Raw genomic sequence first — 23,508 nt, forward strand, 5'->3', positions numbered from 1 at the left:
CACAGTGGCAACTGGATTTTGATCCTTTCAAGTGATCAGCTCAACTATTCTTGCTGGACCAAAAGTGGTTGTGTCTGCAACGTGCATGAAAAAGAGTGGCTCCCACACCACGGACAGAGCATAAGCCCTCAAAGAAGAGACCCAGGGGGATACAGGGGGCTTCCCTGGCCACTCGCCCCACTGCCCAAGAGATCCAGGGGGTGGGGGGGCTTCCCTGGGCCGCTCGCCCCACTGCCCCGTCACCTGCTCCTTGCATGGTCTCTCTCCTCCTGGAGGCACCCCTCGTGACTCCTCATGAATGGAAACAGTTTTTCTCTACTCACATTTAAAAAATCTTCATAATTTAACAAAGGCAGAGACCTTTAAATTCCTAGGAACCTACCCGCCAAGTGTTTTACAAGAACCTAGCTCTGCTCACCAAGCATTTAATCCTTTAATGTTCGATGTGTTACTGGAAGGCCAGAAGTTTGCAAGGCAAGTTTGTGATTGTTGCAGTCAGACCCAACAAGCCAAACACTTTCTTTCAGCATTTTGGCAGTTGCATGCTGAGAGGGAATGTGTTCAGTGCAACATCTCTAATACACCAAATTAAAGATGAACAAACCAAAAAGCAGAATCACAGCATCCTTCATGCACAGTGACTATAAGCTCAGCTCTGTCTTCAGCACACAGGATGCCCACGACCCTGCTCTGTGGGGTCGCTGAACAGCGAGGAGTTGGTGGGAGACAAAAAATGGCTGGACACGGCCCAGGTCCCCGAGATCCCCCAAACCTCGCTTCCCTGCCTTCACTATAACCCAGACAGGACTCCCGTCCTATCTCCCAAATCCCTTTTCCCTGCCAAAATTCCCTTTATTTTTTTCTCCTTCACTTTGTCCTTTGCTTTCCTGTTCCCTCCTTGTCTTGCATTTATCAGCTGAAGTTCATTCCTCAGCTCCGATCCCCACAACCCGTTCTCCATTTGCCTGTTGTAGTCTAGGACAGAAAACTCAGAGCCTGAATTTCCTGGAAGACACTAATTCCCCACTCCCTCAGATACATAAAGAAATTAAGTGTTGGCCGAGTGAAACAAGTGAGACTTCTGCAGCCGCAGCCAGGGCTTGGCCATAGCTGCGAGGGACCTTCCAGCCTGCCTCCTGGCAGAAGGACGCTGGTCGTGGACACTGATGGGGAAATGGCGGCTGTCCCTGAGCCCCCCAAGAAACGGAGCGAGGTAACTCGAGGCAGTGTGGTTACCATTTGACCGTGGAAGTCTGACAGGACGCCAGGCCTGCGATCCACGCTGGAGTCAGCCAGAGGCCTGCTCTACAAGCCTCCTTTAACCCTTGAGGAGTTAAATGCTGGCATTGTGGTTATGGGACAACTGGAGAGGGATTTGTGTTGGATAAATGAGCAGAATAAAAACGTCTAAATTTCATCTTTTCTTTGTGTGTTTTCACCTCTGCCAAATTCTTGGAATTCTTATGTCTTACAATTTTATGTGCTTTTCATTTCCGTTTGAACCTGAAACATCATTTAAATGTCTTTGGAGGTAATCCTAACCTACTGAAACACCCTGAGAAACTGTGAAAAAAGTATTAGGATCATTCCACACACACGCCTGGTGGGTTTTAAGAAATTTTTGATCCCCAGGCATAAGTTCATGGTTGATGGAATACAGATTCAAACAGGTATGTTTTACTGAGTTGGTACACCACCTGAAAAAAGTGACTTTATTAAGGGTAACTTTAAATGCGAAAAAAATAATTTCACTGCCATCATGTCTACAATACCTTTTGGCGAGAAAACAAGAATTCGGAGCTTTTAATGTTTGGCAATGGAACACATCCTTTGGAGGGGAGGAGTCCCAGCAGAGCTCAACCCCTGGCTCTGAAGCTCATCACGTTATCCTAGATTTATAACCGGATAACCTGGTCTGTTCTGATGTCTTGGTTCTATCACAAGCCACACAATGGCAAGCTGTGGGGTCTGAGTGTCGACGCGCCCTTTCTCAGTTCCTCCACTTGTGGTCCAGGGATTCACCTTTCCAGGCTTTGAGAGCCTCATTTGTAACAGGAAGAGATGCCCCTGGTCCTCTAAAGGTCACTTGGTGACACTCAAGTGACATCACTTTTAGATTCTGGGACTCCGTTTTATGTTTGTGCATCAAAAGCAGGGAGGATGAAAAGGGTTCGATACAGTTGGGGCACTGGGAGAAACAGGTGCCTGCAGCCCTGCTGGCTTGCATTCAAAGTCGCAATGTGCCATCACATTTATTACCGGTGCAAATAGAGGCTTGAATCCTAGAGGGGATTTTACTAGAAGAAGCCGGGACGTGACCTGCCGTAATACAGAAGCTAGGAATGTTCTTGATATTCTAGACATCAAAAGAAACACAAGCCAAAATCTTCATGGCACCAGACATTAGAATCCCAGGCAGGGTTTGTAAAGTCCCAACTATTTCTGCTTAAGAATCTACCCAAGAGATATTCCGACAGCTCAAATGGTATGAAAACCATATTCCAATAACACTGAGATGATTTTATGAAAAATTAAGGGATGTCTTCTCTGGATGTGTCCTACTTCTCAGCCATAAACAATATCCATTATTTATGGTAACTTTTGATGATAAGTTAATACCCCAACCAGAGGAGTTTATGGTTTTCATCCCTATTCCTCGGGGAATGGAACCATACATCACTCAAGATTACAGTGTTATTCCCTTTGGATGCCCCCAGGAGATATTTCTTGTATCTCCCAGAATGCCCTCTTGAACCAAAAGTTTCCACATTTAAGTCTTTTCTCAGAATGTTTCATTCTCCATGCCCGACCCCTCCCTGCTTGGAAAATGCAGAGAAAATCCATCAGTCATTTTTGGGTTATCAGACTGTGACAAATTTGTTTTTCAAGCTTCAGAAGATTGTTGAACTGCGCTTCCCCGCTCCCCCCCATTTCAGATAACTCAAAACTGGTTTGGATCCGTGACATCAACCTTGGCATGTATGAAGAACGAGGAATGAGGACTTTGCCTTGTTTGGAACCAAAAGAGAAGAATATCCATTTTCTCTCTCTCTCTCTCTTTTCCATTTTTATTAAGTCAGTATTTTTTCCTTTTAGCCAGATGATGTATACTTTTAACATTCCAGGAAAAAAGTGTCAGTGATATGCGAGTCATAATAAAAGAAAATCAAAAGAAATGCAATTACAAGGGACAGGGAACTGTATCATTTTTAATATAAAATGCCCAGAGGACCAGCACCATATAAATGAGAAAAGAATATAAGAAAACATTTGTTATTTTAAAAATTAGCTTAATCCTTAATCTTTCTGGCTCTTGGACTTTCAATTTTATTTTTAAAGGCCAAAAATGGTCTTTCGGTGCTGGATCAGGAGTAAACCTCTCAATGATGCAATGAGATACTGTGAAGTGGCAACGAATTTCCCTGGCCTCTGGCCTGCTGCCTGCAATGTAGTAGGAAAAAAAAAAGTTGTTAAATAAAAACAGTGAACAAACAGGATGAAATAATAACCTTCTCATTCTCCTTATTATAGAGGTATCTATTACAAACAAAAACAAATATTCACATGGCACGCTGTTGTTGAGAAAGTGCTTCCATATAGATCATCTAGTGTGGTCCTCCCAACAAGCCACAGATAAGTTATTACTGCTGTCACCCCTCTTTTAGAGATGACCAAGAATACGTAACTTTTCCAAGGACACCTAGTTAATCAATTATGAAACCAGAACTCAAACCCAGAATTCTGACATAAAATATCCTGCCTTTCCACTCAATCACGCGGCCTCCCTAAATGTAGCTACGACTCCCAGCTAAACGGGCCTGCCCAGAGCCATGAAGTCATAAGTGTGCATGGAGCAGCAACGTGCTTATGCTGACACCTCTGTCTCTTTGATAACGTTTACATTATGAGAAAAGAATCAAGCTCATTTATGTCAGCAGTCCACAACCTTTTTGGCACCAGGGACGTGTTTTGTGGAGGACAATTTTTCCACGAATGGGGTGGGGGATCATTTCAGGATGAAACTGTTCCAACACAGATCATCAGGCATTCGGTTCCCATAAGGAGTACACAACCTAGATCCCTTGTGGGCACAGTTCACAATAGGGTTTGCACTCCTAGGAAAACCTAATGTCGCCACTGATCTGACAGGAGCCGGAGCTCAGGCAGTGATGCTCGCCAGCTGCTCACCTCCTGCTGTGCGGCCCTGTTCCTAACAGGCCACAGACCCATACCGGTCCCGGGCTATATGTATAAGTTGCAACTGTTGGCTGGTGCCAGACGACTTTCGCTTGTTCTGTCTCTGTTTCTCTTCTAGCCCAGGGAGATGTCATTCTGTTACCCTCAACCCATGTGAGGGGAAGCTGGAACTATTCACGTATTTACAGGGAGAGTCCAAATAATCATGCAGTAACCCAGCCTTCCTTCCAAACTCTTTGCTTGATGTAATCGCCAATTTTCATTTCAGGCCTGAAAAATAACACTGTTATGACAGTGACTGGCAGAGGATTAACAGTGAAGAAGAGAGGAGACGTCACTAATAATATTGATTTTTAACCCTTTCTCTAGTTTTTGTTTGGACCAAACACAGTGCTTAATTATATGGCTCTCTACAGAAAGGGTTCTCCTGACATGAGGCATTTATTTATTTATTTATTTATTTATTTATTTATTTATTTATTTTGAGACAGCGTCTCCCTCTGTCAGTTACCCAGGCTGGAGTGCAGTGGTGCGATCTCGGCTCACTGCAGCCTCTGCCTCCCGGGTTCAAGCAATTCTCCTGCCTCAGTCTTCCCGAATGGCTGGGATTACAGGCACCCACCACCATGCCTGGCTAATTTTTGTAGTTTTTTTTGTAGAATTGGGGTTTCACCATGTTGCCCAGGCTGGCCTGAAACTCCTGACCTCAAGTGATCCTCCTGACTCAGCCTCCCATAGTGCTGGGATTACAGGCGTGAGCCACCGCGCCCAGCCTGACATGAGGCTTTTAGGTACAGAAAGAGAAGTTTCCTTTGTCCAGATGCAATTTTCCCCTATTTTGCTTGGGTCAGCCTGAAAACGAAAGAAAGAGAGTGACCTGGTGGCAAGATGGCTAAGGTTTCTCTCTTCTTCAGCAACACCCAGCTGAAGAGTGGACACCAGTGAATGCATTCTGCTCCTATCTTCAATACTGTGGGCCCAGGAGGGCTGAAAGAAAAGCAGAAAAATCACTTTTCTGCCCAGCGGGCATTGTGATGGTTTTTCTTCTTTTATTGCTAACGTACATCTTCTCTTGTTTTTCTTTCCCTCTGCGTCTGAGGTTGCCATTCCCCACTTTCTCTCCACATTTTCTTGGCTCCCCCAGTTTTCTCTGGAGTGACTTTTCCCTTTCTCTGTGAAACCATCACTTCTATGTATTTTCCGTGTCCCACGAACGTGCCACAAGTTCTAGAATTAGACTCTGCTCAGCCTTCCCGTGAGCTGTTTTAGTCTGATATTCCAGCAGTCTCCAGGTAGGAAAAGAGAAGTCGATTTAAATATGAATTCCTATAAGGCTGAAGCTAAGCTAACACATTCTGGAGACCTTGTGGCAGAAAAATGTCCAGAAATATTGGACTATAACATAAGATTTGATGCTTAAGAATGAGTTATCAGGTTTGGGGGTGAGAAGGGGTATTAGGTCTCCAACCTCCACTGGGCTACTCCTGTCATATTTTTCCTAGCAAGACAGGCAACACTCCTCAAAGGTTACTAAGCCGTGCCTCCACCAAGAAGGAAAATGGGACTCTTTTCACCTTGAGCTCTCTTTGTACCTTCAGCAAATGACTTCTGAAGTCATCTTGGTCTCCTCTTCTATAATGCAATCAGGGGCATTCCCTGCTTCTCTTTCATCTCTCTAATTACTGAAAGAAATTTTCCCCCTTCTTGCGTTTTTTTCTATAATTAGCCTCATAGATTGGTCAAATTCGTCTGTCCAGATTTCCCCCCAAAATTCCCTTCTCCACACTGACTGCGGTGACCCTAAGCTACTTTTTTGCCTATGGCCGGGCTACCTCCCCCAACACCAATCTACCCTGCAACTGACTAACATCTAACCCAGCAGAAATTACTGGGCATCTGTAACATGACTGGCATGATCAAAACCCTGGGGTGGATTCAAGAGAAAAATGCAACTATTCCTCTCCTTCTATGAGGTCAGGAGCAAGCAATACAAGCAAGAATGTTCTGGTGGCAGAAGGGGTGGCCATGAGGGTTCAGAGAAGGGCGAGTTCACTCAGGCAAGGGGGGCGATAACAGATGAGGGCCTGGGGGCAAGGGGAGGGGACAGCATAGGCTACAGGGGGAGGATAAATGTGTGCATAGGGAATGCTAATGGCTTGGCCCGACTTTGTGGGTTTCAAAACAAAATCTCATGGAAAAGATAATTTAAATGAAAATCGGAAAATTATTAATTTTCTGTAGGCCCAGCCCAATTCCTCATAGTTCTCAGTCATGTTGGTACATGCTAGTTTCCGTGGCAGCCTAAGATAAAGCTCTTAATGCGATGTGAGTCCCTTAGAGATTAGCACTATTATAAATATAAATGTTCAAACACAAGCAAGTTGAAACCAAATGCCCCCCAAACACTGGCTTTCTGTTATATGAAGGTTTCCAGTGGTGCACTGAACCCTTGGATAAATGAGCTAGAAAACAGAGAGTTAAATGGGCTCATTGGCTAAATCTCATGGCCGGGCTCCTTCACGGGAGGGAAGAAGGAAACTTAGTAGCTGCTCCTTACCTATTTAATCTATAGCAGTTGGCAGGACAGTTTTGGAGGACAATCAGAGAAATGCCCTCAGAACTTCGAGTAGGGGATTGAGTAGGGCATCCAAGACCCTGATCAAAACAGAGGGTCTTTACTCAAAGCCAACCTGCAAAACATCTTCTTGTTCTCACTGCTTTGTATGACTTCCAAGAGACTCACTAACAACTAGTCATAAATAGACATCAAGGAGTTTGTTTATCTAACTAAGAGAAAACAATGTTTGAGTTCTTTAGAAACATGCATTTGACACCACACCAATGTGCTGCTCTGGGAGCAGAATCGGAGCCTGCTTCCTTGGGGCTGGTGTTTTGATGTGGTCATTATTTGCTCAGCAGAGCCTCTACTTGGCAACACCTCGTTTGCCCAATTCTAGGTATTTGAAATTTTAAAAACATATCTCTTTTAAGAAAATTCTAAAATGAAAGAGTTTTTTAAAAATTAATTCGTAAATACCTTCCCCAAAGTTATTCTAAAATGCCTGAGACTTTAAAGAACCATACCTAAGTGAAGTCTGGTGAGGGCAAACAGACATGACAATGACCAAATCTATTCTTAAATTTTCTAACATTTGTGTACAAAGCCAAACAATCAACATACATACAGAGTGCTACTCCTAAATCTTCTTGCTACTAAAAAATAAAGGGCCAACCAAGTATTCCCAGGAGGCAAAACAATAGCTTTTCATGTGCTTGTCCTCAGTGCCTACTAGAGCCTCCTTTTCTCCTGGAAGACATAATGACTTGGGTTGGGTGAAATTGTACACCACCTATGAGAGCAGGATGCTGGGTTGATCAGGTGATAATGCTTCACCATATCTTCAATTTTTGTATTTTCCACCTATTTGATAATGGGTCCTTCAGCGGAGACTACAAGACGTGAGTATACCCACATAACTTCAGCTCAGATTTCTGACGGCATCCAACTTGCTTGCACGAATATCCACTGCCTGCCCACTCTCTCTCATCTGAGAAAACTATTTGACTCAGCCTTTGCCTCTGCCTCTCACTTTTCACCCTCTCCAGAATGCTCACAGCTCACCCATGCTAGTAGCATTGGAGAGGAAAGAGCACAAACATTAGAATCAGACAGATCTGTGCTTGAACCTCAACTCTGCAAATTACTAGATTCGTCAATGAGTTGAATGAGTTATCGGTTCTCCTCTCGTTCTCTGCAATGCTTAAATCTAACTCATGTTAGATGAGTTATTTAACCTCCCTGAGCCTAAATTTATGAATTCATAAAACAGAGAAAAATAAAAGGCTGTAGTTGTCGAGTGGTCAGGAGGATGAAATGACTTCTGTGAAGTGCCTGGCAGCAAAGGCGCTAAGATTCAGTCATGACTCCCTCTCATTCCTCTCTCATTTTTGCATTGAACTATCAGAGATGGCAATTTTCCTTTCCTAGGTACCTTCTTTATTTACAAGTAGCTTACAGAAAATGCATATATGAAAAGAGTTGTGTGAAACTTTTGAAGCCAGTAAAGCTCTTTTTGCAGAGTCCGTAATTTTTAATTTTAGGATCTTATTTTCTAACATCTTTAGTCAAGGTAAGTTCTTAAAGAAAAAAATTCAAACGAAGCTCAATACCTGTATATTATCAGCTACGGGCTTGGAAGTAGAGTTCTGGAGTTAGCAGAAGTGATTTCTTGAAATCATCAGGGCAGAGCGGCCAGCCAAATCCTGAGACTCATCAAGGCAGGATTTCCTACCCAACAGCAAGAACATCGGACCTTGTACTAAGTAAGCCATGAGGTCCCCACCTGGAATGGTCCATTCAGAATTCTCTACACAGACCTGGCCACTCCAAAAAGCCAGTGGTGAGTCCAGAGGAGGGCAGCTGAAATGGGACAAACTAGGCTTCTAGAAGACAATGATGACTCTGGGAAGGGCAGGCCTGAATGTGGATTTTGGGACATTCATGAAGTCTTCATAGTACAGAAAGGATTAAGCTATAACCCTATTGTGAAGCCTTTAGGCTGATGACTCTTGAATCTCTTTTGAACCTCAAACCCTAGTTTGCGACCAAACAGATCTGCATATCCATCAGGTACATCAAACCCAACACAGCACAAAGGGAACTGATTACACCTTCCCAAAATCTGCCTCTAAGGGTCTAATCAGCCCCCTTGACAGCCCTCAGCCCACATCCTAGCAGAAAAACTGGGGTGATCCTCAACTCCTCCCTCTTCTCTTCCTATGGACACACCATCACTGTCATCTCCACCTTACAGAAGTCTCTTAGGATGTCTCCTCTTTCCGGTCTTACGGAAGCCACTTCTGTTCACCCCACTGCATGGCTTACCTAGACAGTGGCAAGAAGCTCCCAACCGATCTTCCCTCATCTTGCCCCATTCAGCTTCCCTCTGGAGTATTCCCAGGGGGTCTGCTAGACCCACAAAGCAGTTGCGTCCCTCTCTCTTATCCAAATGCCCTGAGTGGCTCCTGTTATCCACAGGGCGAGCTGGCCCTGACCCACGCTTCCAGACTCCCCTCTCCCCACACCCACCGCTTGCCTTGAACTCCATGTGATTACTGGCAGCATCAGCTGCAGCCTCGTTCCTCTACAGATCCCGGCTCACATGCATCCTCAGGCTGGGATGCCACCCTGCCTTTTGCACACCTCTCCACACTCAGCTCAAATACCACCTCCTCTGTGAAGCCTTTCTTGACCAAGCCCCCACCTCCCCATCATGCCCTTTTCTTATTCTGCCCCCTCAAGGCTCACCAGTGAACTCACTGCCACCTGTCTCTCTCCTCCTTGGGGGCACTGGCTACATTTTCTTCATCTTGGTTTTCCCAGGTTCTGATAGTGCCTGGCACCTTGTAAAAGCTGTGTGCATGTTTGCAGAATGAATGAGTAAACACATGGAAATTAAAACTATTTAAACAGGTCCATAAAGATTGTGTTATGCTCAAGGAAGATGGATTCATTACACATCTCAAAAGAACCTCAGGACCTTCTGGGACTGGAATGGCAACACCGTGTGGGGTAAGGAGCCTAGAACGTTCAGTTATGTTCTCAAGTCTTCACAGCTTCACCTTACCCAAGATATCTAACATCTCTGAGCCTCAACTTATTCATCTATAAGAATAAGAGGACGCTACAACATCAACCACAAAGGCTGGGGTGAGAACGACACGGGCTCATGATGCCAAATGTCTGGTGGAGGTCGGCACAGGGCGGGCAGAGGTGGCAAATGGCAGTGTCCTTTGTCCCCAATCAACAGAACTGAGCTGAACATGAGACTCTGAGAAAGGCTCGGGACAGCAGGGCCACAGCACGTCTCCTGGCCTCCAGGGACAGTCAACTTGAGGAGGCGACAAATCTCATTTGCAAAGGTGAGAAACTGTACAGCAAGTCAACAGTATCGGATGAGTCACGAGACAGGACGTGATTGATGTCGGGTGGGCGTGGAATGTGCTGTGCATTGCGTGGGGAGGGCCCTTAGTGGGGGTGAGCTTGGTGGGAAAAGGAGGGTCTCGGAGGGTCCAGCTGCTGGGGTGGAGGCCACAGGGGCCCAGGAGTGCAGGGTGGGCGCGGTAAAGAGACTGCGGTTGTTGCCTTTAGGCTGTTCTGCTGCTCTCTGCTTCCCCCTGTTGGCATGGGAGGGAAGAGTAGGGCTGTTGGCTGAGATGGACGTTAGAGCGAGCAGGTGAGAAGAGGCTGGGAGGAACCGGCAATGCAGCGACCAGGAGCAGGTGGTGGAGCGGGGAAGAGAGAGGGAGGGCTGCTTGGCCAGATGCCAGGCACTCTGCCAATTGCAGGCCCTGCAGATCTTGCCCCGAGCCCAGGGTCACCTTGAACCCTCTCCTTTCTTTCTCCAGAGTGCTTGTCACACCCTCTCCCTTCCTGGGGCCCTCACTCATGTTCTCCTTGGAGGTTAGAGGCACATCCTCCCTCTCCCAGGACCCTTCCCCGCCTCCCCAGCCAGTGTGGACCATTGGTGTGACCAAGGTGAGGGGCACTTGGTGTTCTTGGGACTCTTGTTCTTTTTCTTGCTTGAGGGCATTTCTCAAGTAAGACCAGAAATCATTTTAGCCCTGAGTGTCCCAGTTAATATTCATGAGGCTTGCTGAGAAGCCAAAAAAAAAAAAAAAAAAAAAAAAAAGGCTTGGACGGCATCAGACGGGTGGCAGGGGAGGGGGGTGTTCAAAGAGGAGAAGAAAGCAAGAGCCAACAAACATAGAGTCTTGCCCAGCAATAGCATGGAAGGGAGTGGCAGCCCATTGTCCCTTAGGAAAATAAACTGCAAATAACTTTTCCCGTTTGTGTCAATCTAGTGCTTTCAACTTACAAACTATTAGTAGGCTTTAGAACTTAGATCAATTGACATTCTGGGTCAGGTAATTCTTTGTTGTGGGGAGGACGGGCTGCCCTGTGCACTGGAGGATGTTTAGCAGCTTCTCTGGCCTCTGCCCACGACATGCCAGCGGAAACCCTTGTCTAGTGTGAAAACCCGAAATGTCTCCAGGCCGTGCCAAATGTCCCCTGGAAGGCAAAGTCATCCCCATGGAGAACCACTGCCTTAGATTATTGTTAGGTGCTACCCAAATGCCCAACACTTGTACTGGCCCCTCCAGTCTCGCCCTCATCTGAGCACTGCAAGAACGTCCCACGCTGGCGTCCACCTCCCCCGTCCACCTGATGTTTACGTAAACAGAAACAGAAGCTTCTTTCAGAAGCCAAGGAATCTCCTCCCAAGTCCAGACGTTGTGGGTTGGGGGTGGGGGTGCAGGAATGTCTCTTACTCTGCTCAGTAACTGCAACCCCATGGACTTCATAATGGCCAAGGGGACTCCACACCCAAAGCCCTCATTCCCCAATTTCCTGGGCAGCCAGGGATCCAGGTAGAAGCGCTTGCCCAGGAGGCGTCTCTCTGGTGGAGGAGTAAACCTTGGAGAATTTGCCCTCCGTTTTCTTCCCTCGCTTTCTTCTCCATTTTCTCTCCCAGGAGCTAGCTGGTGAGTAGCTACCGCAGCTACTCATGTGAACATGAATCTGGGGCCACCCTTTTTCAAATTTCAACAGCAAGTCCTGGAGCTAAACAAGAAAGCCTTTGCACAAATAAACAATTAAGTTAATTGTGGGTCTGACAAATATTTTGTTTTCCCGAGGAATTAAGTATGCATCTGGGGTTAGGCTTCTGGACTGAGCCTCTTGTCTAAAAAACCAGAAGGCAAGAAACTGAAGGAATATGGTCAAAGTCCCTTATTTTAAAATCAAGGACACTGAGTCCCGGAGAGGTGAACTGCCTGTCAGCACGGAAAACAGGACCAGACATAATCATGGTACGTTGTTCCAAGTGAAGTTACCTAATGCTCCCTTCCCATCCAAACAAGGATTTGGGATATGCCGCCCAGGAGGGTGGTCCCAAAGGGGGTCCTCAGAGGATGCATCACTAAGTATTTCTGTACCCCAGGAGGTGGCTTATTTCATGGAAACCCTTCACCTGGGGCTGTTCATAGAACCATGCACGCGGCAGTTGAAAAGGGGCACCTACGCCTTGCTCTGTGACATTGTTTTCAGTGAAAATTAGCGTTCGCTGTTTTCAGCGTTAACCTTAAACTCCAGCTGGCTTTATCTCCTCTCACTTATTATAATTGTAACGCAGTGCACTGTGTAAAGGTCACACCTGTGTTTATACGCCATATGCCATCAAAATACCATGAAGAGAACACTATGTGGTCTCTATCAGAAGATCAAAAGAGAAGGGGTGAGAAGCAGACCTTCCTCCTAATTCAGGGCCCTTCAGTCCTTCCCAAACACTGAAATAGGCCCATGTGCACCACTGCTCCCACAGGAGTTTATGTCTAGGCCAAGTACGTGCTGTTTATTGACAGAGAAACAAATACCGCTCAGCACCTGTCCGGTTTCAGAGTGATGAGGGAGTTTCCAATCTGGATCTGAGAAAACTTTTACACTGTACCCAAACATTCTTTTTCTTTTCTTTTCTTCTTTTTTTTTTTTTTCTGAAGCCAAAATTAGAACAAAAACAAACATATACAGAGTTCGGCGTAGCAGGAAAAAGAAACTCAGCTCAAGACATTTCATAAGAAAAGCTCCAAGTCCATCTATACTCACCTGGCCTGGAACCCTGGGATTCATTTGATTGAGGAGGGTCACAAGCTGTACCCCAAGAGGCTCGGGAGGCACCACTCTCCTTAGGGGCACCCCTCGGTAGGAAGACCCTCCTGGTTTCTCAAGCTGGAGGAGCAGACTGAAAGGATGTTTGGGGAGTGAGGCAGTAATAGGGGAGTGGATGCAGAAGGTATTTTGTTGTCTAACCTAGTGGTTCCTTGAGGTGTATTAATGAGTAATATTCATGCACCTTCTCCTTCTGCCAAGGCAGAAATAACCTGGTACTTTTTACCTGGTGGCCGAGTGACCTGGCCCTACCAGGGACTTCACTAATTAGCATAGTCTCTCATAGCCTGGCCTTGGGACTGGCTGTCACACGCTCTCCTCCACACAAGCCATCAGTTGCTCTGGACCCTCCGAGACCCCCAGGCAGCCTGACAGCCAGTGAGCAGAAAGACCTGACTCCTTCCTGGGGCCCCTTCCTCCAGAGGCCCCCCACGAAGCTGTGCTGGCCCTGTTTAGGCAGTGGACACAAGCCTGTTCCAACCCCAGAATCCAAGGTCTAAGTCATCTTCAATAAGGTATTGCCTGAAACCATGTGGGATAAAAAGCTTCTTCCTTTAAAATAACCTTCAATGAAGCCAGGCCATTACTGGAACTTATCATATATAATGACACACAAAATGCCAAGAGAAATTTATAGCGCCGCCCGTCTGCCCACCATTTAGGCACTGGTGAGTCATTAATTCATGAGAGATTTATCAGTTTATAAAAGATGCTAGATAAGTTAATTTTTAAAAATCATGTGAGTATAGATTTATGCTCAGGTTATCTACTTTAAAAAAAGGATCTCTCTTGGGCTGTTTTTCCAAAGCAGTGCAATTCACGTTAACCCCCCATCCCACTGCCTCCAGCCCATGCCCTAGAGAGCTGCTGAAGGACACTGGAGTCTGACTAGAGGCAGGGCTGGGCACACTGAGTGTCACCAAAATCACAAAAACACAACTGAAAGAGAACTGTTCTTAAATACTCATGTACCATAAAAGGGGAATTTCCAGAAGTCTCTGATATTAGCAATTTGCCCTTCCATTCCCTTCCTCTCTAGTTTCAAGATGAGATGATGACAAAAAGACTGACTAGTGAGAAAAAGCATGAAACTCCATCTACAAACGTGCAAACCGACACAGAGCAAACCTGCAGGAATTTCCACACCCGGTCTTCTGATTTGCCTTGAAAAGGGGGAAAAAGAGAGAAAGGAAGCGTACCTTCGCCTCCACTAAGACAGCAACATTAACTCTGTTTTCTTAATTTCACACGAACATCACTGCGTCTGGGGTCCATGTTTTATTTTTCCTGTTAGGCAAAAGCAATTTTTCCCAAGTAAAAGTTCTGAAACGGATTTCTTTTAGAAGCAGAGATAACTGGGAATTTTCTCAAAACTAGTACAAGTATGAATGTTTCTCCTTTTACTTTCCATTTTTACAAATGCATTTAGGGCCAAATGCACTGGCTAATTTTGATAGAATGTAACAGAGACGGGAGAAGCAGTCCATCTCAGTGAGTGAGTGGACATTTATTAGGCATTCACTTTTCACAGGCCTGGGATATTAGGTATTGCGGGGGTGTTGTATTCAGGAAATAGAAGTCAAAATCCAATTGAGTAGGGAAATGAGCCAAACAGAAATGGACACAAAGACACCAAAAACACCTACAAAAACACAGATGAATGTGCAGAATCAGCTGGAGTTTCTATGAGCTGAGCTGAATCTGCTCACCTTGCAAAGATTTCCCCGCACAGTGGGGACTGCCCACGCGTACGCATTTCTTAGTTTCTGCTGGCCAACTCGAATCGTTTTCAGCGGGGTCATTTACATCGTGTCCACTTTTTCTGGTTTCCAAACTCAACCCACTTTATTATCTTAAGAGTTTTCATTCTCAGTATCATTTACATACAACAAAATGAATATATCATGTGTACAGTTTTATGAATATTGACAAAGGCATACATCCCTTTAACTCACTCCCCTATCAAGATATGCAGCATTTCCATCCTCCCAGAAAGAGCCCTTGGAGCCACTTTGTTTTTAAATTATTTGCATCTGAATATTTTTGAGTGGAGATTATCAAAGCCAAATGTGTGGGAAGAAAGCCTAATCATTAATCATCTACTACAAACACAGGTAGTAAAGGTTTTGAAGATGGTGCGTGAGCCTGCACAGACAAGTCTGCGGGATTGGGTCCTGTTATGAAATGCCAAAGGGGCTTTTTAGCGACAGGCACGTGGGCCCCTCTCAGCCGCCCTGTCGGCACTCAGATGCGCAACTAAAACCGAGTGGGTTTCTTTTCTGGTTTTGTTCTTTAGGCATCAGAGTTTACATGTTTAGAAAGAGGGAAGTTGAGGCTGAATAGTCACATCCACCATATTCTCATAGGGGCAAATGCTCTCTGATTAGGAGGGCTCAACCACAGTGCAGAGTCCCCTCTTCCAAAATTCTGTTTCAACACCGAGAGGAGTTCACATGACCAGGCAAATTAGAGATTTTCTTAGCATTTCCTGTTTCCCAGATTTCAGAGGAGCCCTTCAGGGAATGTCTGGCCCAGGGTAGCACATTCAGGATGAGGGAAAAATGGTTGTTTTTAGGTCCCTCCAACCATCACATTCCTCCCTGTCTCCACTTGGGCACTCTGTTGTTCTAGTGACCTGTCAAAGGGATGGGGGCGGGGCTGCGAGAAAAACGTAGCCACATCGCTTCCTTTGGGGTGGGGGTAAGGGTACCCCTGCTCCAGGGGTCCTAAACTGCTCACTAGCCCTTCTGCTGGAGAGGGACCAGAGGTGGAAGACCTGCCGGAGTGAGTGCCAGGCAGCTCTAGACTTCTGGGTATTCATTTCTCATAAAAGGTTGCAGTATTTCCTGGACACCTGAATTCTATGTCTTCACGGCAAAAACAATTCAAAATGTCCCAAAACATTATGCAGGAAGGAGTTTTTAATTTTTTTTAAATCACTTTTCCAAAATGGTACCCTGAGGTGATCCTGTCTTCAATCTCCCAGCAATGAAAACAATGTGGTTGAAAAGTTGACAGCTTTCAACCCTTGAAAAGGTCACCTCCCTGCCTCACACCCTCTCGTAAGTATTAAGAGCATAACGGATATTTTGAGTCACATGTATTGTTCTTTGTTCATTTGCATTTGGTGAAATCCCCCCCTTGGACCAATTTAGTAAGCAGTGCCTTGGGCTTCCTTGGTGATTGTTCTCTTGTCTTCTGTATATTTTTTCCTGTGAAAAAAATTTAGACTCAGCCAGTGAAATGAAGTTGCAGCCTCTGTCACTGATGCTTTCTTTTTGCTCAGATGATCTTTCCATCTCGCTTGGGACAGAATTCCTTCTTCTTTGCAATGAATGAAGACCTTCGAGGCTCAGCTGAGGCCCTTGTACTCCAAGACTTTCTGAAAGCTCCCTCGCCCCTCCCCATCTGACCTTCTGTTGGACTGACGTACTTCTCCATATTTCAGCCTCAGATGGCTTGGTGTTCACCACTAGACTGTGTTACTGAAAGTTAATCAAGGGTCCTAGGGCCATTTACAAAGTGGGACTGTAAGAGAAAGTCTAGCTAGATGGAAATGTATCCTAAATACCCCCAAGTCCCAGCACAGGGGTTCCCATCAACAAAAAGCCTCACCTCCAAATACATTGCTGAGGACGCAGGGCCCCGTCTTCCCACCTGACGCACTACACACCACGTCAGCTGTCACAGGAGGTCTGAGTGCTTTATGAAGCTGCCTGCTTTCTCTCTTACCTCCATGTGTAAGCCAACCACTCTGGCTTTCAGAAACATATTTCTTTCTCTATGAGTAATTTAAAAGTGACTCATCCTCAGCCTCACCAGCCGGTCCATGTGACCTGCAGTGCTGGTTGAGTGTTATCTATAGATGTGTAAACCAAAGCAGTTCTTAGAACACAGATTCCCCCTCCCACGTGCTGTTGATTTCCCTTTGCTACACAGGGAGGGAACAATGTCAGACATGAGCAGCCAGGGACTGCCCGCTCCGCACTCAAATCTGGAATGTGTCCATTAGAGGAAACAAAGGCCATCACCCAGTGACAGAAAAGAAGAGACAGGCAAAAGGCCTAATATATTTATTTTAGTATTAGCAGACCATCAAGAAGCTCTGAGAAGACTCCACAAAAATTGAAGACGATGATGACCCATATAAACAAAAAACTGCTCAAAGTTCTTTTTCTGAGCCAGTAGAAATTTAGACCTCATGAAGCAGAGATGACACCCACACCCACCCCAACCAAAACCCCACCAACACGTCTTCATTGCTCAATCAGAAACACATTCCTGGGATCTGCTGTGGTTTGTCTTGGGAACTCACATATATGAACATGTTTTTATTTCTTCAACTTGCCTTTATTCCACCATCACCAAAGAATGGTGTCAGGCCCAGCTCGGGGACACTACTGGTGCAGGCAGGCACGCGGGTGACACAGCTGGCCAGCATTCTAGATCGTGTTTCTTACCTCTTTCTCACTTCCTATTTTCTATTAAACCAAATCTGAACTCATTTGCCTGCTTTGTGAAGACCTTCATAATCCAGCTACTGTCGCCTGATTTTCTAGCACCATCTATGCTCTTGGCACAATTAATCCTTGGCTACCACTAGGGCAGCATCCTCACTGCTCCTCCAAGGAAGACACCAGAGCCTTCATTTCCATGCCTTCACCCTCCCAAACCCCCAAACTCTGCCCTCCTTCCTTCTTTCCTTCCCTCCTTCCTTCCTTCTTTCCATCCCTCCTTCCTTCCCTCCTTCCTTCCTTTAAATTGAGACACTTTTGCTCTGTCACTCAGGCTGGAGTGCAGTGGCAATTATAGCTCACTGCAGCCTTGAATTCCCAGGCTCAAGTGATCCTCTTGCCTCAACCGCCTGAGTAGCTGGGACTATAGGCATGTGCCACTATGTCTGGCTAGTTTTTGTAGAGATGGGGTCTGGCTATGTTGCCAAGGTTGGTCTTGAACTCCTCGGTTCAAGTCATTGGTCCACCTCGGCCTCCCAAAGTGCTGGGATTACAGGTGTGAGTCACCATGGCTGGCCACCCTTCCTTACCACTGTCTGTATCTTTACCTTCTGGGAGCACTCTTACCTTCATCACCCAAATCTTAGCCCATTCTTCCAGCTCAGCGCATCCCACCTGAAAACCTCCTTACCTTCCTCACCTGACCATTCAAGCTGTCACTAATGTCTACATCTCCTAAACTTCTCCAATAGTTCATCACATCTGCTCTTCAGTTTTGTTTTGCTACCTAATATATCACTTCTTATATTTTCCAATATTGTTTGATTGCAAGTTCTTTTGGGAGGGGTATCACATATTTCACTCCTATTGGCCCCACAGTGCCTAGCCCTATAACAGCAGATGAAGCAACCTTTAGATTGAAACAAATATTATTTTATTATTGCCAAAAAGGTGTAATAAGCAAGGTCTTACTACACTTTTGGCCAGCTGTTAAATTTGATTGCATGTTGCCTGAAAGAGAAACTTTACTTTTTATCCTAGTAGGAAGTTATGTGGAGAGGAATAATGTATTGGATATTCAGCAAAATGAAAAAAACACACAACAACAGTCATTTTTATAGCACTGTGTACAAGCACTGATCTAAGCACTTAACAAATATCCATTCATCTTAAACTTCATAGTGACTTTAAAAAGTAGGCACTATTATATCCCCCACTTCACACATGAGGAGATCAAAGTATTGGAGGGAAGTTGTCCAAAGTCACATAGTGGCTAAGCTAGACTCAAACTCTGGCAATCTGGCAATCAGACTCTTCAGAGTCTGTGCTCTTAGTGGCTGTGCTATATTCCTGTTAATAGGTGTGTGCTTTTATATGGCCTTCTTCATTGAAGCAAACAGGAGCTTATCTTCTGTATGGATACCATGTCACAGTTATGTGTACTAAATCCATCATGAGTCAAGTCCAGTGTAAAGAAAACTGATGGTGAGATGTCATCTTCCAGGGAAGCTTCAGAAAGAAGTATGGTGGTATGGGAGCTGAATAAATAGAGTTTTCTTTGAAATGAATGGAGTAAAATCTTCCAGTCCGCCCTCAGGACCCTGTGATATGGTACCACCCTTCCATGCTCTGTAGAAATAAGAGATTTGAACCTCTGGGCAATCTTTAGGTAGGCTTGCTCCAGAAAAATATTACTACATACCCAAGAGAATCTTCCCAAATCCTACTTTCTCAACATAAACTCAATACAACTCAAATCACAGCTGCCATTAGATTTGCTTACAAATTTTAAATATGATCTGGCAGCCCCAGACATGGTATGCCTGAGAACTCCAGATTAGGTACAAGAAGAAAACCTCATCCTGGTGGTCAAATCACGGCAGGAAGTGATGCCACTGACAATTATTCCTGTATTAGCAGTTGCTTAAGTACCATGAGGCTTTTAGGGGGAAAGACTGGGAGGCAGTGGTTGGAAATGAAGCCCATTATTAATGTAGTCAAGCTCTTCAGCTGGATTCAATAAAATAAAAAGCCCTGCCCAGACCAGTGTCTGTAGTAGAAGATGCTAAAGAGCTGTTTTTCAAAAATCTGGCTTTATTGAATCCAGACTTTATACACAGCATTCCTTCTTCCTGAATGGCTGAAAAATCATTCCATGCATTTGAAACCACTGGAGAAGAAATGAACTTAAGCCATGGCAAGAAAGCACCGTTAGATTTAAGGCGTGAACGTCAGCGTTCAAGGTAATGGAAACCTTGGTAGCCCTGTAGATAGATTTTCAAGAGAGACTGTGAAATCCTCAAGTCAATTAATAGAAGAATATTTTTCACAATAGCAAAGACTTGGAACCAACCCAAATGTCCAACAGTGATAGACTGGATTAAGAAAATGTGAATGCTAGATGACGAGTTAGTGGGTGCAGAGCACCAGCATGGCACATGTATACATATGTAACTAACCTGCACGTTGTGCACATGTACCCTAAAACTTAAAGTATAATAATAATAAATAAATAAATAAAAATAGAAGAATATTTTTATTAATTCAATTCAGGTTCAAAATTATTATTGGGCGCCTACCATGTGCCAGCCCCCATGTGGTGCCCTGCAAGGCTCTAAGGATACCAAGATGAATAAACACAACCACTGCTCAGGAGGAATTTACAACCCAAGAGAGGAAACAGGAGCTCAGGGCTGACAACCATGGAGGGAAGTGTCTTGGTTTGGATGAACCTCATTGGGTGTGACTCTGTTGGTCTCTGTCCCTCTCTCTGGGTTTGCTGCTGTCACTTTTCATGGCTCTGGCTCTGTCTTCATTGTTCTCTGACAGCCTTGTCTCCATCTTCCAGGCCCCTAGCTGCAGACCTCCCTGGCTTGGGGAGCCGCAGGCATCTTCTGTGTTTATCCCTCCAACCACATCCCTGGCCAATGGCTGCTTCTGCTTCCATACCCTGCTCAGCAGGCTCATCCACATTCATCAGGAATCCTGGAGAGACCTCTTCTATCCCAAACCTCTCTCAGGCTAAATGGCTACACAACCGGAAAAGGAGCCGTGGAGAAACTGACTCCTTGGGGGTGAAGGCCTCGGGCCTAGGTGTTTTACAGTCACCTGTGCAGCAAACATTTACAAAGGGATGCAAAGGGCCCAGACACTGGCGGGAGACAAAAAGAGATTGAGCAAGACTCTGTCCTCAAGGACCTTAGGATCTAGAGAAGGCTTGCGGGGAAGGGGGGTGGAATCTAAGCCCGAGGGGATGTCCGAATAACAAACAAGCTATATGACAATGTTGAAAACAGAGTTCACTCCCAGGTTGGGTCTAATTGAGCCAGACAGTCATTGTCAAAAATCATATGCCCCAAATGGGCAGAGTTCTTTTGCCGGATCGCTTTAAAGCTGTGCCGTCTGCCTTGAAGCAAGTCCACTGTCATTTTGTTAAACAAGGGTCCTTCATCCAATACCGGTTACGGCCAGGGTTGCAGGCCCACAGGACACAAAGCCTGGCCCTCAGTATGAGGACCAGCTGCTGGCTGGCTTCCTCGGAGGGGGACTGTGGGCTTGGGGGGCACTCAGGGCTTTATAGACTGCCCAGTCCCATGCCCCAGAGAGAGGTGGTTGGCAGGAAGAAGAGTGACACCAGGAAGTGCTAAGGAGAAAGACAAGGCAGCTCCCAGAGTGGGGAGAAGGATCCGCTGTGGAGGAGGAGAAAGTTGGCCAACCTTGGAATGGGCCTTGGAAGACGAGAGGATTTGGACTGGGGGATGTAAGGCGAGGAGTGAAGCCAGCTCCAGGACCCTGGACGGGGCAGGGACGGCGTCCCCGGACCCTGGACAGCACGCATATCCTGACTGGGGAACGAGGTACCTGCATAAGCCACACTGTCACTGGCTGGGAGGACACCCTGCAGTTGACTGCGCCAGCTCTCACTGGCCAAGCCCATACGATATCATGATCAGATCATGGAAAACGTATACATATTAACAGGGAACCCTGGTGAAATACATTTTTTGGAAATTATTTAGGAGACAAACAGTATAATAATGAACTGGTGTCCCTTAGAACAGTGTTAAACAGGAGTGAGCATTAACACACCCCTCCAACACTGGGCAGATGCTATCACTGTATTGACTTGGAGTATGACAGCTTACCGACGGGATATGAGGTATCACATAGGTTAAGTTTGGTTAGTAAAACATTAATGATTGCAGCATTAGAAATGATGCATTCCTGACAAGGGACACTATCGTCTTACACAGGTTTCTTTATCATATTGGTTGACTGATGTACCTCCCTCCCCTCCTTCTTTCCTTTTGTCTTTCCTTCCATGGAGCACTGACCAGGTGCTAGGCACTGGGCTAGACGCTGAGACTACACGGCAGAATGAGATGTAATCCCTGCTTTATGGTCGCATGCTCCAGCCAGGGAGACCAACAGCTAACAAATTCTAATGTTGCAACATGAGAAGATGCTGGAGTAGAGGGATGTGGGAAAGGTGATGGGAGCACGAAGGAAGATGGCTTCTGTTTTGAATGGGTTTTAAGAGGCCTCCTTTGGTGTATAATTCTATAATAAATATGTCTCGTCGCTAGGGGGTTGGCTGTCTCTTACAGTCACCTATTTCCTGTCTTTCTCGCCTTCCTTCATTCATCTATCTACCTCCCTTTCTCTTTCATCTATCTATTCATCTATCACGAATATCATCTATTCATTTATCTACTTCTTTTTCTCTTTCTCTCCATCCAACATCCATCATCCATCCATCTAGCCTTCTAGGACATTTTAAATACATAACTTTTCTCTCTAAGTCAGATTTCTCTTCTTGCTATAGGAAAAGCCTAGCTACCAAGGATCATTTTGCTAAAGTGAAGGCTGACAAAGGAGATTTAGAATTCCTTCTCTGGGCACATTTAAAAATAAAATAGGACTGGGGCCAGGTGTGATGGCTCATGACTATCATCCTAGTGCTTTGGGAGGCCGAGGCAGGAGGATCACTTGAGCCTAAGAGTTTGAAACCAGCCTGGGCAACATAGCAAGACCTCCATCTCTACAAAAAAAAAATTAAGAATTAGCCGGATGTTGGCTGGGCGTGGTGGCTCCTGTCTGTAATCCCAGCATATGGGGAGGCCAAGGCGGGTGGATCATAAGGTCAAGAGATCAAGACTATCCTGGCCAACATGGTGAAACCCTGTCTCTACTAAAAATACAAAAATTAGCTGGGTGTGATGGTGCATGCCTGTAGTCCCACCTACTCAGGAGGCTGAGGCAGGAGAATCATTTGAACCCGGGAGGCAGAGGTTGCAGTGAGCAGAGATCACACCACTGCACTCCAGCCTGGGTGACAGAGTGAGACTCCGTCTCAAAAAAAAAAAAATAAATAAATAAAGGAATGAGCAGGACTGAGGCAAGAGGATCACTTGAGCCCGGGAGTTTGTGGCTGCAGTGACCTACGATCATGCCACTGCACTCCAGGCTGGACAAGAGAGTGGGGCCCTTTCTCTAAACAACAACAACAACATGATTGTTGCCATCTGGCTGGGATGGGCAGGTGGTTCTGCCTAAAGGCAGAGGGGCCTATTGGAGAGTGTGTCAAGAGTGCCCATGCCTCCTTGTTCCATCCATTGCCAATGTACCAAGGATCATTTTGCCAAAGTGAAGTCTGACAAAGGAGGTTTAGAATTCCTTCCCTGGGCACATTTAAAAACAGGACTGGGGTAAGGTGTGATGGCTCATGGGCAGGAGGATCACTTGAGCCCATGAGCTTGAGACCAGCCTGGGCAACATAGCAAGACCTCCATGTCTACAAAACAATTAAAAATGTCCTAAGTCCCCTTGGACCACCAGCAGCTGCCACCTGTCAACACTGGAACAGATCGCCCAGGCCAAATGTTGAGGTGGGGACTGAGGCCCTGGAGGATGCACATCCATAGTCTCTGAGGTCACTCTTTGCTGGCTGCAGTTCTAACACGGACTGATGACTCTGCATGGAGAGTCACAGGAGGCTTATCGTCATCCATAGCTGACGTCCACAGCCAGACATCCACGAGATGCTCAAACTCAGAATGCTATGTGGCTAGCATTTTCCAATGCCTAAAGCTTCTGATCTGTTTCCAACTGGGGGGAAATGTGGACTGC

General features: G+C 45.7%; 1 protein-coding gene across 2 annotated transcripts in view; it reads right to left on the reverse strand.

The window, feature by feature from the left end:
• Positions 1 to 23,508, reverse strand: part of BCL2 (BCL2 apoptosis regulator) — a 199,522-nt gene that overhangs the window by 21,862 nt on the left and 154,152 nt on the right. The window contains exon 3 of one of the 2 annotated variants that reach the window (XM_063795813.1): positions 3,190 to 3,441. The exons of the other annotated variant lie outside the window; for it this stretch is intronic. Coding sequence (XP_063651883.1) covers positions 3,334 to 3,441 — 108 coding nt within the window. The 3' untranslated portion in view covers positions 3,190 to 3,333. Of the gene's footprint in view, positions 1 to 3,189; positions 3,442 to 23,508 lie in introns of those variants that run through there. 2 annotated transcript variants of the gene reach the window in all.

The sequence above is a fragment of the Pan troglodytes genome, chromosome 17, assembly GCF_028858775.2.
Source record: "Pan troglodytes isolate AG18354 chromosome 17, NHGRI_mPanTro3-v2.0_pri, whole genome shotgun sequence".
Lineage (NCBI taxonomy): Eukaryota > Metazoa > Chordata > Mammalia > Primates > Hominidae > Pan > Pan troglodytes.